The following is a 12,751-nucleotide window of genomic DNA, read 5'->3' as shown; positions in this document are numbered from 1 at the left end:
CACAAGATTAAAGAAAAATACACTGTCATGTGAAGTTTCTGTGACTTAAAGATGAAATGCAGTAGCTAAATGTATTCTTAAGCTATGAAACTATTGGGAATTTATAAGAAGAAAACGTTTCCTTGTCTGTTTTTTCTCCACAGCAACTCAACCATCCAAACGTGATTAAATATTACGCGTCCTTCATTGAAGATAACGAGCTCAACATCGTTTTGGAATTAGCCGATGCTGGCGACCTATCCAGGATGATAAAGGTGAGGTTTGTCCTTGCTGCTCGGCTGTCGGGTGGACACACAGGTGTGTCAGGTGCCTTACACTCACCTGGGTGCCTGTGGAGTGCATGGCCTGCCCGCGGTCATGGCTGTGGCTGACCTGGCTCACCCGGTGAAGGTCACGCCGGCAGTTGGTGCGTGCACGCTCCGAGGCCCGCCTGGGAACACGCAGAGCCGTGTCGCTGGGACTGGAGCTGGAGCCTGCGGCTGGCTGCTCTGAGGGCCACCGCGTCCCCGGTCCCTGCCCTCAGCCGCCGGGGCAGAGGGGCTGTCTAGCAGCCCGAGCATCCCGGGTGACTCACCGGAGAGGAGCATGTGCTCTGCGTTCAGACCCTGCGCCTCAGACCCGATCCGGCCCCTTAGCAGTGACTTCACTTCCTTTCCAGCAGGCGTATGGCTTGGGTCGAAGTTCAGCTACGAGCCGTAGAAACCCCCACGTCACAGTAGATTGGTGTTGATCAAGAGCTTAGCGCAGGTCCTCCCTCCCCCCGCCGAAAGCACGTGTTGCCTGAGTGCGGCCACTGATATGTTCTCCTGGTTGCGTGTGCTTCTCTGTTACATAAAACTCGGGCTGACGTGGCAGCTCTGAGCTCTCCGGTGCCCAGAGCCAGGCCTGTCCAGAGCTGACGTCACCCCCGCCTGAAGGGCCAGGGCGCTCGCTGGCTGCGTCCTTTCAGCGCCGTCCCGGGGGCCCGAGTTCAGGCGTGAACACGTCTAGCTGCAAGGGAGGCTGGGACGTCCTGTCCGCGTGTGGCTGGCCACGTGCTCAGTGTTAAGTGAATGAGAACGACCAGCTGAGAAAAGAAGGCTATTTATTCTGAGCTGCTGACGGCAGGAGGCAGTGCTGCACGGAGGTCTCGGCAGAGGTCACGGGGGCAGGGGTGGGAATCTTTCTGGCGGGCGGGCGGGGGCGGCCCGGGTCCCGGCCGTCGGAGGCGCTGATGGAAGCCGGCGCCTCCTGTGACTGATGGGCGAGAGGCGCGTGTGGGCGTGTCCCTGGTTGGCCCTGAGGTGGCAGCAGGGACAGACGTGGGAAGTGCTCCGTTTGCTAAGTAAGCCCTGGCCACGTGGCGCCGACGTGGCCGAGGCTGTGCAGCCGCCTGGAGGGCCGGAGGGGGCACGTGGTCCCTGCAGGTCTGCCCCGGCGGCTGCTGTGGGTGTTGGTTGGAGAGAAGAGGTGGGTTTCCGGTCGGGCTGCGGAGGCTCAGCTGTTACCTGGGGTCTGGCCGAGGTCTGGGCGAACATCCATGTCGGTGATCCGGGCCCAGCAGGGATCCACCCAGGGGTCCCGGGGAGGAGGGTCAGAGGCAGCGCCGGGGGCTTCGTACGCGGGACCGTCAGCCTGCCCCGGACTCTCGGGGGGGTGGGGGGGAAAGGGGGCCTGGCCCTTCGGGAAGAGGAGTCTCCGCTCTGCCTCTGACGGGTCTGGCGGATGCACAGCTTCGTGTCCCCTTGACTGGCGCTCGGAGCCGGGTCCCAGGACCCTCTGGAGATCGGACAGCCTGTGACTTGCGTTCCATTCCAGAGCCGCCTGGGGTCCCGGGCGAGGCGTGGGCAGACCTGGCGTAGCTACCCCCTGCTCTGGGGTGAGAGGTCAGCGCCGGCCCTCCCGGCTCGGCACTCTCTCCTGGGGTCAGAGCCCTGTCCGCGAGGTGCCGACGGCTCTGAGTTGCTCTCTGAACCCGTTCGCCTGCAGGAAGGAAGGCGATCTCGCTGTCAGGATGCCATCCGGAGTCCCGTGGTGAGGGACTCACCGAGAGCTTATCTGATTCCCGGGTTCCGGGACTTCCCGCCCAGCACTCAGCTCGCCCGCAGGCTCAGCAGCAGCAGCAGTGCGGACGCTCAGACGCAGAGCCGTGCATGGCAGCGTCCGTGTGGGACGGCAGGGAGGCGGGGCTGAGGTGGCATCTGTGCACAGCCGGGGCCGGGGGTCGGACCCGGGGCGGCGCGAGGGGAGCCCGTGATGGGAAGCGCCTGCCAAAGGCCTGAGGTCAGACCGCCCCGCGGTAGACCTGCCGGCGGGTGAGGAGGGGGTGACCGGCGTTGAGTTTCTTGGCTCAGTTTTCTTCGGGCTCCGGCGCGTGGGCCCCGGGCCCTGGACGGGCCTGCCGTCCTGCTCCGGCGTCCGTGCGACGTCTCGGCCACACGCGCTGGAGCGTTTGTCTGTTTCGTTCCGTCCCACTCACGTCCTTCCCCAGGGAGGACCTTTCCCCCAGACACTGTCTTAGCTCCTGCTCCTGGAACCAGCTCCTTCCACGGCTCAGCCACCAGCCTCAGCCACGAGCCTCCGCCACGTAACCTCAGCCACCAGCTTCAGCCACGGCCTCAGCCACCAGCCTCAGCCACCAGCCTCAGCCATGCTGCCTTAGCGCAGCCTCAGCCACCAGCCTCAGCCACCAGCTTCAGCCACGGCCTCAGCCACCAGCTTCAGCCACGGCCTCAGCCACCAGCCTCAGCCACCAGCCTCAGCCATGCTGCCTTAGCGCAGCCTCAGCCACCCAGCCTCAGCCACCAGCCTCAGCCATGCTGCCTTAGTGCAGCCTCAGCCACCAGCCTCAGCCATGCCGCCTTAGCGCAGCCTCAGCCACCAGCCTCAGCCACCAGCCTCAGCCACCAGCCTCAGCCACGCAGCCTCAGCCACCAGCCTCAGCGCAGTGGCCGCCTTTCCGTGGTGCCTGTTTCCCTGAGGCCCAGCTTCCCGCCGGACGTGGCGCCCACGGACTGCAGGGCCGGTCGCTTGCTCACCAGGCCGCGTGGGCCGGGCCCGGCTGGGGGCAGGTGTGTGTGCAAGGCGCCCATTTCACACCTGTCGGCACTTCCCCAGGGGCCGGGCTGGCCACGTGGCCGTAGGACATGGCAGTGTCCTGCTGGTTCACGCTCTGCCCCACGGGCGCTGGCGGGAGAGGACGCGGCTCCGAGAGGGGGAGGTGGCTTCCCGGCCTGGAACTTCCCGGGTGCTCTCTGAGCACCTGCGTCTGCCGTGGCTTCTCTCGATGGAGGCGGCGGTGACAGTGTTTTATGGAGGCCGCGCGGTGCTGGGCGTGAGGGACGCTCCCCGCCGCGAGGAGCGTGTAAATCATGTGCATCGCGGAATGGCCGTGTGTCGGACTCGGCCTAATTGGGGAGAAGAGGAAATATCGCTCCCGGTCTGATTCCAGAGTGAAGCCGGCGCCTCGCATCAAAGATCCCGCGATGAATAATTAACGCGGGGCGGCTGACACGTGGCATTAGCGTGTGTAGCCGGGACGCTCCGTGTTTCTCTAATTAGGGCCGCGGAGGACCCGAGGCTGCGGTCAGAGGCGGCTTCCCGACAAGGTTCAGGATGGAAGGAAGCCAGTTTCTCATCGCCTGTCCTTTGTCACCGGCCAGCACAGCTCTAACGGCGGGTGGGTGTGTGCGGCCGATCTGCGCGCATCCAGGTGCGGTGTGCGCTGGGCTGGACCGACGTGTCCCGGGGCCACATGCCCCGTCACTCACTCCTCAGTGTCCGCACACGCACGCGGGGGTGGGGACTCACACGGAGGCGACGGGGCCCAGCTCAGAGCTGTACCAGCCGGAGCTCGTGTCCGCCCCCCAGGGCCCGCCCCATGGCAGCTGCCGCCCCCCCCACCTCACCCCCCCCCCCCCCCCGCGTGCCCTCTGCACCGCGTGAGATGACGTCACGGGAGGCCGCTGCTCTCCTGGCCGCGGCGGCTCCGCCAGGGGAGGGGACTTGACCCCGGGCGTGGGAATTGGGGGTGAGGGCGGAGACTTCCGTTACCACAGGCTTTGGAAAATTAGGTAAAGTGCCAACAGCGTTTCGGAGAGAAGGATGATCCGCAAGCACGTTAGCGTATGAATCCCGCTGGCCTTCTCGGTGCGGCGGGTGCTCGGATCTGCGGCACGTCTTTATTTGCACTTGTCCAAGCGCAGAGGCCGGGAAACAGAGCCACTTCGGGACGTCTCTCACGCTCTTGACCTTGGACCCTGAAAGCAGTAAGCGCTCCCAGCAGTGCCATCTGTCTCCGTGCCTCTGCCCTGTGGTTCACCCGGACCCTCCACTGCCCGGCGGCCCCGGTCAAGCGGACAGCCGGGCAGACCCGTGAGCACGGCCAGGGAGCCCACGCGGTCTGCTCACGAGGCTGCTGTCGGCCTTAGCGTCACCCCAGGATGGTGCGGAGTCCTGGGTCACACGTGGTGGCGCTGTCTGAAACACACTGCACTTGATACGCAGGAGTCCCCCCTCCCCCCGGAGGCCCGGGCCCTGCCGTCCGAGTCCCACACCAGGGGCTCGGCACACCGGCGGCAGGTGCTGGCACCGCTCAGCCTGATGCGGGAGAGGAGGAGCGAGGCACCGCCAGGCCGTCTCAGGCTCGGCCCCACGGCCTCTCCCAGGACTGCCCACGGCAGCAGCGCCAGGTCCGCCCTCGCCCCGCTGTCCTTGTCAGAGGAAAGGGGCTGAGCAGGAATGCCCTTTGACCAGCGCATGAACGTTTAGAAGGCACGGATGTTAGACTACGTTTCAGACAAAGGTGGTTCTTCTTTTTCTTTACATACTTGGGCCTGTGCAAGTCCGGCTGGGAGTGGCAATACCAGTCTCTCCAGCGTGAGAAGGATCCAGCTCTTACCGCCTTGTTCCGGCTCGAACTCTCATCAGAGGCAGCACGGAGCCCCCCTCAGCACAGACAGCTTTCCTCATCGGCAGTGTTGGTCTTCTCAAAAGAAGTCTTCCTCCGCGTCAGGGATAGTTTAAAAACAAGCATGCGTTTGAAGGAGCGCATACATAATAGCGGGGGAGACAGTGACATAATGAACGGCCCTTGCTGTATTCACGATCAAATCAGACTTGTCAGATCCTTCCTCACAAGCCTGTTCCTGACCCGGATACTCACACGTTCCCGGGTCACATCGCACGGACGCCGGGTCCTTCGTCCTCTGAGATTTGTGCTCAAACAGAAAGTCCCGAGAAGAACCTAGAAACACGAGAAGCCAGCCCGCCTGGCTCGGGAGCGGCTTCCGCAGTGCACGTCTGCAGGCGGTTTTCACGCGTTCGGCCTTTTCCTGGAGGCGGTTGATCTTCAGTGACGGGACGTTCTCAGCGAGCCGCCGGCTGGATGGGGATGAGGACGGTTTGTCTGTTGGAGCATCCGCCGCTCTGTCGTGGGCCGGCACCCGCGTGCCGCGGGGCATTCGTTTGGGGATGAGGGACGCCTGGTCCCGTCTTCCTGTTGAGTCCAGTCTTCTGACGGCTAATCCCGCATCCGGAGGCGCCGGCAGGCTGGGTCTGGGGGAAATGGTGTGGAGAAGAGATGCTGAGGCCTGGCCGCTCAGTGAAAACGGATGTTGACAACAGTCCCCGGTTAAAGACACGATACGGGAGGTTTGGACCCTCTTAGCAACGCCCTGATTTGCTTCTTAATTGCCTGGTCATCTGATTGTTAATGGTTTTAGCTACTGATGTAATAGCCATGGACATTGCTGGTAAGTTCACTGCCACAGTGTGTGTTGTAACAATGATTAACCCACCGTTCCTAGCTCTAGATACTGTTACGGCAGTTTTGTTTTCGGATGGCCGTCTTTCTAGTGTATTCTCCCAGCAGGTGTCACGTGGGAGAACGGACAGGCACTGGACCTGTGGTTTGCGGCTCATTTCATGCGTGGTCCCCCCCCCCCCCCTGTCCCGATTGGTGCTCAGCGTTGGCCCCGCCTTCCATCCCCCTTTTCACTGAGTTTGGTTTCATTCATTCAAAGGGAACTGCAAGTCTGGCTTGTAATGTGCAGTAGAAATATTTATGAAAGCTTTTAACTGAAACCCCTTTAATGTTTAATAAATGAAGTCGGATTTCAGTCACCAAGGTGGCTCAGCATTTATTTAAAAGGGTTCTGCAGTGACATCTCTCTCAGCACAAGAATCTCTCTCTTTTTAAAAAAATATTTTTATTGGTTACAGATGGGAAGGAGAGGGAGAGGGAGAGAGAGAGAGAAACATCAGTGATGAGACAGAATCATTGATCGGCTGCCTCTTGCACGCCCCCTACTGAGGATGGAGCCCGCAACCCAGGCATGTGCCCTTGACTGGAATCGAACCCCCCCCCCCCCCCCCCCGTGGCCCCCGGCTTTTCGTGGGCCCGAGGGCAGTCAGCAGGTGAGAATCCGGCCCGAGGCCTTCAGCTCTTGCCCTCCTCCCATCTTCCCGCAGCACTTTAAGAAGCAGAAGAGGCTGATCCCGGAGCGGACCGTGTGGAAGTACTTCGTGCAGCTGTGCAGCGCCCTGGAGCACATGCATTCCCGCCGCGTCATGCACCGAGGTAGGCGCCCCGGCCCCCGGACGCCCCGCCATTTAGGAGCCAGTGCGCCCGGCACGGCCCAGGGGCTGCCCCCGCAGGAACTTGCCTGCCAGTCACCGTTCCCGAGGACGAGGCGCCCGTAAGGGAGGCCCGAGGGGGACCGGCTCTTTTCTGCGGCTCTTCTGGGCATCTCACCGGCTGGGTTGGTGAAGGGAACAAGGCAGGTGCAGGGGGCTCATAAAGAGGGGTCTCCCCGATGCGCGGAGACGGATGGCCGCCCGGGGCTCACAGGTGCAGCCCCAGCTCCCTGGCGTCTTGGCCGGGAGTGACATAACGTGGAGGCTCCATCACGAAAGAACCGACCCCTTGATGGGCGTGAAAGGGTCAGTGATCCGCATCTGCGTGAAGGTTTCTAAGGACCCTACGTAAGTTACGTGTATGGAGAGCTGTGATTTATGTTCTACGTAAACATGTCAATGAGTAGTCAGATACTTTATTTAAAATTGACGTGAAGGGACACACTTGTGTATGCTTTGTATTTCACAAGCGTTTATTTGGAAAGGGGGAACTGTGTTTTAAATGAAAATTATTCGTGTCCTGGATCATGCTGCCTGAATTACGTTTGTCGCAGAGGACTGAGGACAGAAACGTAAGGGTGATAAAAACCGCTCACAGTGAGGCAGCCGGTCCAGGACTCAGACGGACCGGCTGTGGAGGGCGCACTTTAAATTGAACCAGGAAGTGGGATTTTTGATCCTGACAGCAGCTCCGCTGGCCTCACCTCTCCCCGCCCGCCTCTGTCCGCAGACATCAAACCGGCCAACGTGTTCATCACGGCCACGGGCGTGGTCAAGCTCGGGGACCTGGGCCTCGGCCGCTTCTTCAGCTCCAAGACCACCGCGGCGCACTCTTTAGGTGAGAGCCGGGGGTGCCGGCCGGTGCAGCCCTCCTCCGGGGGGGAGGGGGGGAGGGGGCGGGCGGGGGGGGGACTCGCCAGGCGCCGCCCGCACGCAGCTCCTCCTCCCCATCAGACAGGTGACGCTCCGGGGTCCCTGGTGGACCCCACTCCCTGCGCTCGCGCGGCTCGTGGTAGGGGGAGCCAGTGAGCAGACTCGTAGCTGTCGCCTTGGAATCCTCCTTCGATTGTACGTTCCTCTCCGCTGATAGAATACGTGTTGTTCCTTAACCTTCACGGAACGAAGAGTGTGATAACCCGGCGAGGGACCTGACAGCGTAATGCGTGTGGACGTGTTGTCTGAACACCGATGTGTGTGTGCTGTGCGGACGGGAGGCCGCCGTGTAGCATGACGGTCGAGGTGGTGCCAGGAATGTGGCCTCAGCAGACCGCCCTCGTCTTCCCGGGCGTCGCGCCTGCTGGGACGGTTCACCTCGTTTTTCTTGTCTGATCGCTGTGGCTGGGACTTGTAACGCTCAGAGTGCACGTGGCCACGGGGGCATCCTGGTCTTTCCCTGATCTTGGGGGGGGCATCCTGGTCTTTCCCTGATCTTGGGGGGGGCATCCTGGTCTTTCCCTGATCTTGGGGGGGGGCATCCTGGTCTTTATCTGATCTTGGGGGGGCATCCTGGTCTTTCCCTGATCTTGGGGGGGGCATCCTGGTCTTTCCCTGATCTTGGGGGGGGCATCCTGGTCTTTATCTGATCTTGGGGGGGCATCCTGGTCTTTCCCTGATCTTGGGGGGGGCATCCTGGTCTTTCCCTGATCTTGGGGGGGGCATCCTGGTCTTTTCCTGATCTTGGGGGGGGGGACATCCTGGTCTTTCCCTGATCTTGGGGGGGGCATCCTGGTCTTTCCCTGATCTTGGGGGGGGCATCCTGGTCTTTCCCTGATCTTGGGGGGACATCCTGGTCTTTCCCTGATCTTGGGGGGGGGACATCCTGGTCTTTCCCTGATCTTGGGGGGGGGCATCCTGGTCTTTCCCTGATCTTGGGGGGGCATCCTGGTCTTTCCCTGATCTTGGGGGGGGCATCCTGGTCTTTATCTGATCTTGGGGGGGCATCCTGGTCTTTCTCTGATCTTGGGGGGGGCATCCTGGTCTTTCTCTGATCTTGGAGGGGGGCATCCTGGTCTTTCCCTGATCTTGGGGGGGGGGGCATCCTGGTCTTTCCCTGATCTTGGGGGGGGCATCCTGGTCTTTCTCTGATCTTGGGGGGGGCATCCTGGTCTTTCTCTGATCTTGGGGGGGGCATCCTGGTCTTTCCCTGATCTTGGGGGGGGCATCCTGGTCTTTCCCTGATCTTGGGGGGGCATCCTGGTCTTGCCCTGATCTTGGGGAAAGCTGTCAGCTTTGCACCGCGGGGGTGACACGGGCTGCGGGCCTGTCCTCTGTGATGGCCTCTGTTAAGTTGAGTGCGTTTAAATGTTAACTTAAATGTTAAGAGAAAGTGTGCATGTTTTGTAAAAAATAGGTTTAATGAAGGCTTCCGTGTCATGTGGATGTTGGTTGTGGTAACGTGATCTGAACCGGCCATAGAAAGAGAAAGGCATCAGCACGTCGGAGCAGACAAAGCCATCGGCACCGGGACCTCCCGGTCCCCCAAGGTCCCCGTGGCGTGACGCCGGCAGCTCCCGGGGCCGGGGCCTTGCACAGGCGTGGCCCTCACCCCGTCTTTCCAAAGTGGGCGCCAGGCAGGCGGTGAGGGGGACCCATCGTGTTCTCAGGGTGTTTCTCTATGAGCTGATGAGTCCGATGGCTCTGCTGTTCATGGCCGGGAGGAGAGAGGGTTGGAAAGGTTTGCGTTTTCTCTTACGAATTGTATTTCAGAAGCCACAGCGCGTGGTGGCGAGTTTGATGCAGAAACGTGAGTGTAGTTTCTGACCGGCCGCACCCTCACCTGCGCCCACGCTGTCTCGTTTGGTTTTGCAGTGGGCACCCCGTATTACATGTCTCCCGAGAGAATACACGAGAACGGGTACAACTTCAAGTCGGACATCTGGTCTCTGGGCTGCCTCCTGTACGAGGTAGGTCCTCTCCGTCCTGCGCCCGTGTCTCCCTCGCTGTCCTGCGTCCCCCGTCCCCGCAGGAGGCACCGGTGGTGTCCGGGGCTGAGTAAGAATGAACGTTCATCATGAGTCCCCGGGCGTGGCCACTGCTTTTCTAACGGAATTGGGTGACTGGCCGTTCCTGCACATTCACTTCTTGAACATGTTTTTGGATTACTTTCCTTTTGGTGAGAATTTCATTTTTTTAATGTTTTTTTTATGTTGATACGATGTTTTCAGCACATCTTATTTATAAAAATACACATTTGACATCTGTGACAGAGCTGGCTGATCTGTGCATCGCAGGAGGGGATAACGGGATGGGTTTAAGATACAGAAGCAACAGGAAAGACCTTTACCCCATTATTCTCCCTTCCGTGTGGATCACTGGGCTTTAAGGACAGCAGGCAGACAGGCCATTCTGTGGGTTCCATTTCCACGAGGAACAATTTGTGTTGTCCGCTCGGCGCGGTGCTCTCTGCCCGGCGCCCGCTGACCGTTCCCCACGGGACACGGAGTCCTGCGGGTGATCTCCCGCACCCTCGGCCGGGCGGGCGGAACCCAGGCGGGCGGGGCGGGGGCTGAGCCCACCTGCCTCTCCCCGAGCCCACAGCCAAGCGGCTCCTGCAATAAAGTAAAACGAGGGGTGAGCCCTGGAGGCCCCCTCCTGTGTCAGCGTCTCCCGAGGAAGGGGAGTGGGCGCGTGGAGGCCGCGGCACTTCCTCTCCCTGTCCTGTCCCTCGGCCTCCTACTGCCTGGATGAGATGCGCACACGGCGAGGCATCGGCTCATTGTCGGCCCCGTAACGGGAGGCCTGACCTTCAGCTGCTGTTTTCCTGCGTGCGGGTCACATCCCCGTGTCAGAGAGGCTGTTTGTTCCAAGAGGACTGACTTCCTTCTCCCTGCTAAGTGACTAGTGATGACTTAAAAAGAGGGACTTTTCAGTGTTCTCAGCTGTGTCCCCGGATAATGTGCATCACGAACAGTTACAGTTGGGGACATAGCAGTATTGTGTGTTGCAGGTGACGTTACTTACACTCGGGCATTTTGTTCAGTCTGGCTCAGCGTTAAAGAGCCGGCTTGTTATGAAGTGACCGATCGGTCACTGCCATGCGGATGCTCTTACTGCCCGTTTCGACCTCAGACTCCCCCCGCAGCCTCGGACGGTGTCACAGCAGCACCGTCCTTTCAGCCCGAAAAGGAGCCTCAGAGCGAGTCCCCGAGGGGCCCCAGTGAAAAGGGAAAGTCGCTCGGAGTCGGAGGCGTCTGGGGGGACGTTGGCAGGATTCTTTAGGGCCACAGACCCTCCGGTCAGGACCGGGCCATCCTCCGCATCCGGGTCTGCCCGGGGGGCGTGTCCCCTCTGTGTCCCGAAGGGTCCCCACCGAATGGTGACTTTGGTGGCCACTCCTCCGCCCACTGGCTTCCGGCCGTGGCAATTTTGAAATGAGGCGTGTGTCCCGTGGTCATTAGCTTCCATGTCGGTGCGTTTGCGAGCAGGTCATTCGGGGGAGCTGGAATTCTTCTAGAGAGTTCCTGCACATTATTGTCGCATCAGCTCCCAGTTAGGTTCCCGCAGCGCGTTCCTGGAGACCCCGGGAAGTGCGCCGTTAAAACCGGCCGTGCGACGGCCCGGGTCTCACGCTGTGTCCCGCTCAGGGTGCCCCGGAGCCTTTGCTCAAAGTGTATCTGAAACTCAGAAAATTAGACTTTCAAATATTCCCGAGACCTCAAAAAAAAAGAAATAAAATAAATAAACCCACACACCTCGCAGCGCCGTTTTAATTGATATGCAACAAAGTAGACGACTAATTAAAACCAAGATGCCGCCGTGGCTACAGGGACCTTTACACGGAAAAGGAGGTTTTACACGCTCCTTCATTGTTCCGCTCAGCGGCTGCCTCCGCCGGGTTGTAGGTTGGTGGCTTGCAGTTCAAAAAGGAGAGAGCTGCCACCGGCCCGAGACAGACAGCGGCCCGCGTCCCCGCGACGGCCCCGGAATACTAATCAGGGGAGCCGGACCCCGGAGGTCAGGGAGCACGTCAATCACCCCCGCGGCCGGCTCCGCGCGGAGGATCAAATTAGCCTGAAAAATTCAGCTGCCGGGAGGAGAGGGCGCGCAGCTGTCAGGGCCGCGCCGAGCGGCACTAATGAACCAGATGAATAGTGCACGAGCTGGAAAATAAAAACAGGACAGTTGACATTTTTCATCTGTCAGAGCAGGAGATGCGTGAGAACACGCCGTCCCTGTTAACCCCTGAGGGCCCGCGCTTCGTCCTGCGAGGAGCCCCTGGCGCGGGCGTGGGGGCTCTGCCCGTGGACGGAGCCGTCTGCACACTCAGCCCAGTCTGCAGTGTCCTATTTTACCAGGCAGTGTCCTGGCTTTTATTGTAAATACCTTTTTATCGATCTCAGAGAGGAAGGGGGAGGAAGAGAGAGAAAGACAGAGAGACATCAGTGATGAGAGAGAATCATGGATCGGCTGCCTCCTGCACGCCCCCCACTGGGGATCGAGCCCGCAACCCGGGCCTGTGCCCTGACCGGGAATCGAACCTGGGTCCCTTCTGTCTGCAGGCCGACGCTCTAGCCACTGAGCAACACCAGCTGGGGCTGTCCTTGCAATTTGAACACAAAAACACGTGATTATGATTGGAGCTCCTCTTTTAGAAATTTCCTCCCCATGGAGTGTTTGTTCTCTGTGATTGGGGACGGGGACATTGGGATTTTCCTCTCCCCTCTCCCTGGGGCGCTGTTCCGAGGTGTTCTGTGCCGGACCGTGGGATCTCACATAAGATGCAGCCGGGCCTCCGGGCCGAGGCACCGAAGGGGTTAAAGCCGGGCCCCGCAGACAGACGAGAGCGTTCCGCGTGGCCGTCCCCCCGACGCTCCTGAGTAGCGCAGCACGGAGCAGCGTGTTTCACACGCACCCGCCTGTCGGGGGTGTACACATTGTCCCCCACGCTCCGGCGCATTAGCACATGCAGAAAGGGGTGACTGGCTCGGGCAGCCCCGCTCGCCCGCATCCTCGCTGCTGCGCCTCCAGCCGCCACGGCGTGGAACGGGGCGCGAGCATTCGAAACCGAGTTTGAGTTTGTAACCTGCGTGCCGCGTCCTCGCGGGCACTTGACATGCCAACCTGGAGCCTGCCTGGGATCGGTGTGAATTCAGTCACGCCTCTTTAAGAGCTGCTCCTGCCTTGGGTCGTTTTTCCT

The 12,751-nt window shown here is 60.7% G+C and overlaps 1 protein-coding gene across 4 annotated transcripts in view; it reads left to right on the top strand.

Moving 5' to 3' along the window:
- NEK7 (NIMA related kinase 7) overlaps positions 1-12,751 on the top strand; it is a 42,375-nt gene that overhangs the window by 24,519 nt on the left and 5,105 nt on the right. For 3 of the 4 annotated variants that reach the window (XM_054713069.1, XM_054713070.1, XM_054713068.1), the window contains 3 exons: positions 144-254; positions 6,451-6,559; positions 7,346-7,453. In XM_054713069.1, the coding sequence (XP_054569044.1) occupies positions 144-254; positions 6,451-6,559; positions 7,346-7,453 (328 nt within the window). Of the gene's footprint in view, positions 1-143; positions 255-6,450; positions 6,560-7,345; positions 7,454-9,423; positions 9,519-12,751 lie in introns of all 4 variants that reach the window. The other variant, XM_054713071.1, reaches the window with a different exon arrangement.

Source organism: Eptesicus fuscus, chromosome 24 (genome assembly GCF_027574615.1).
Source record: "Eptesicus fuscus isolate TK198812 chromosome 24, DD_ASM_mEF_20220401, whole genome shotgun sequence".
NCBI lineage: Eukaryota > Metazoa > Chordata > Mammalia > Chiroptera > Vespertilionidae > Eptesicus > Eptesicus fuscus.
The sequence above is the reverse complement of the archived record's forward strand: the minus strand, read 5'-3'. Positions and strand labels throughout refer to the sequence as shown.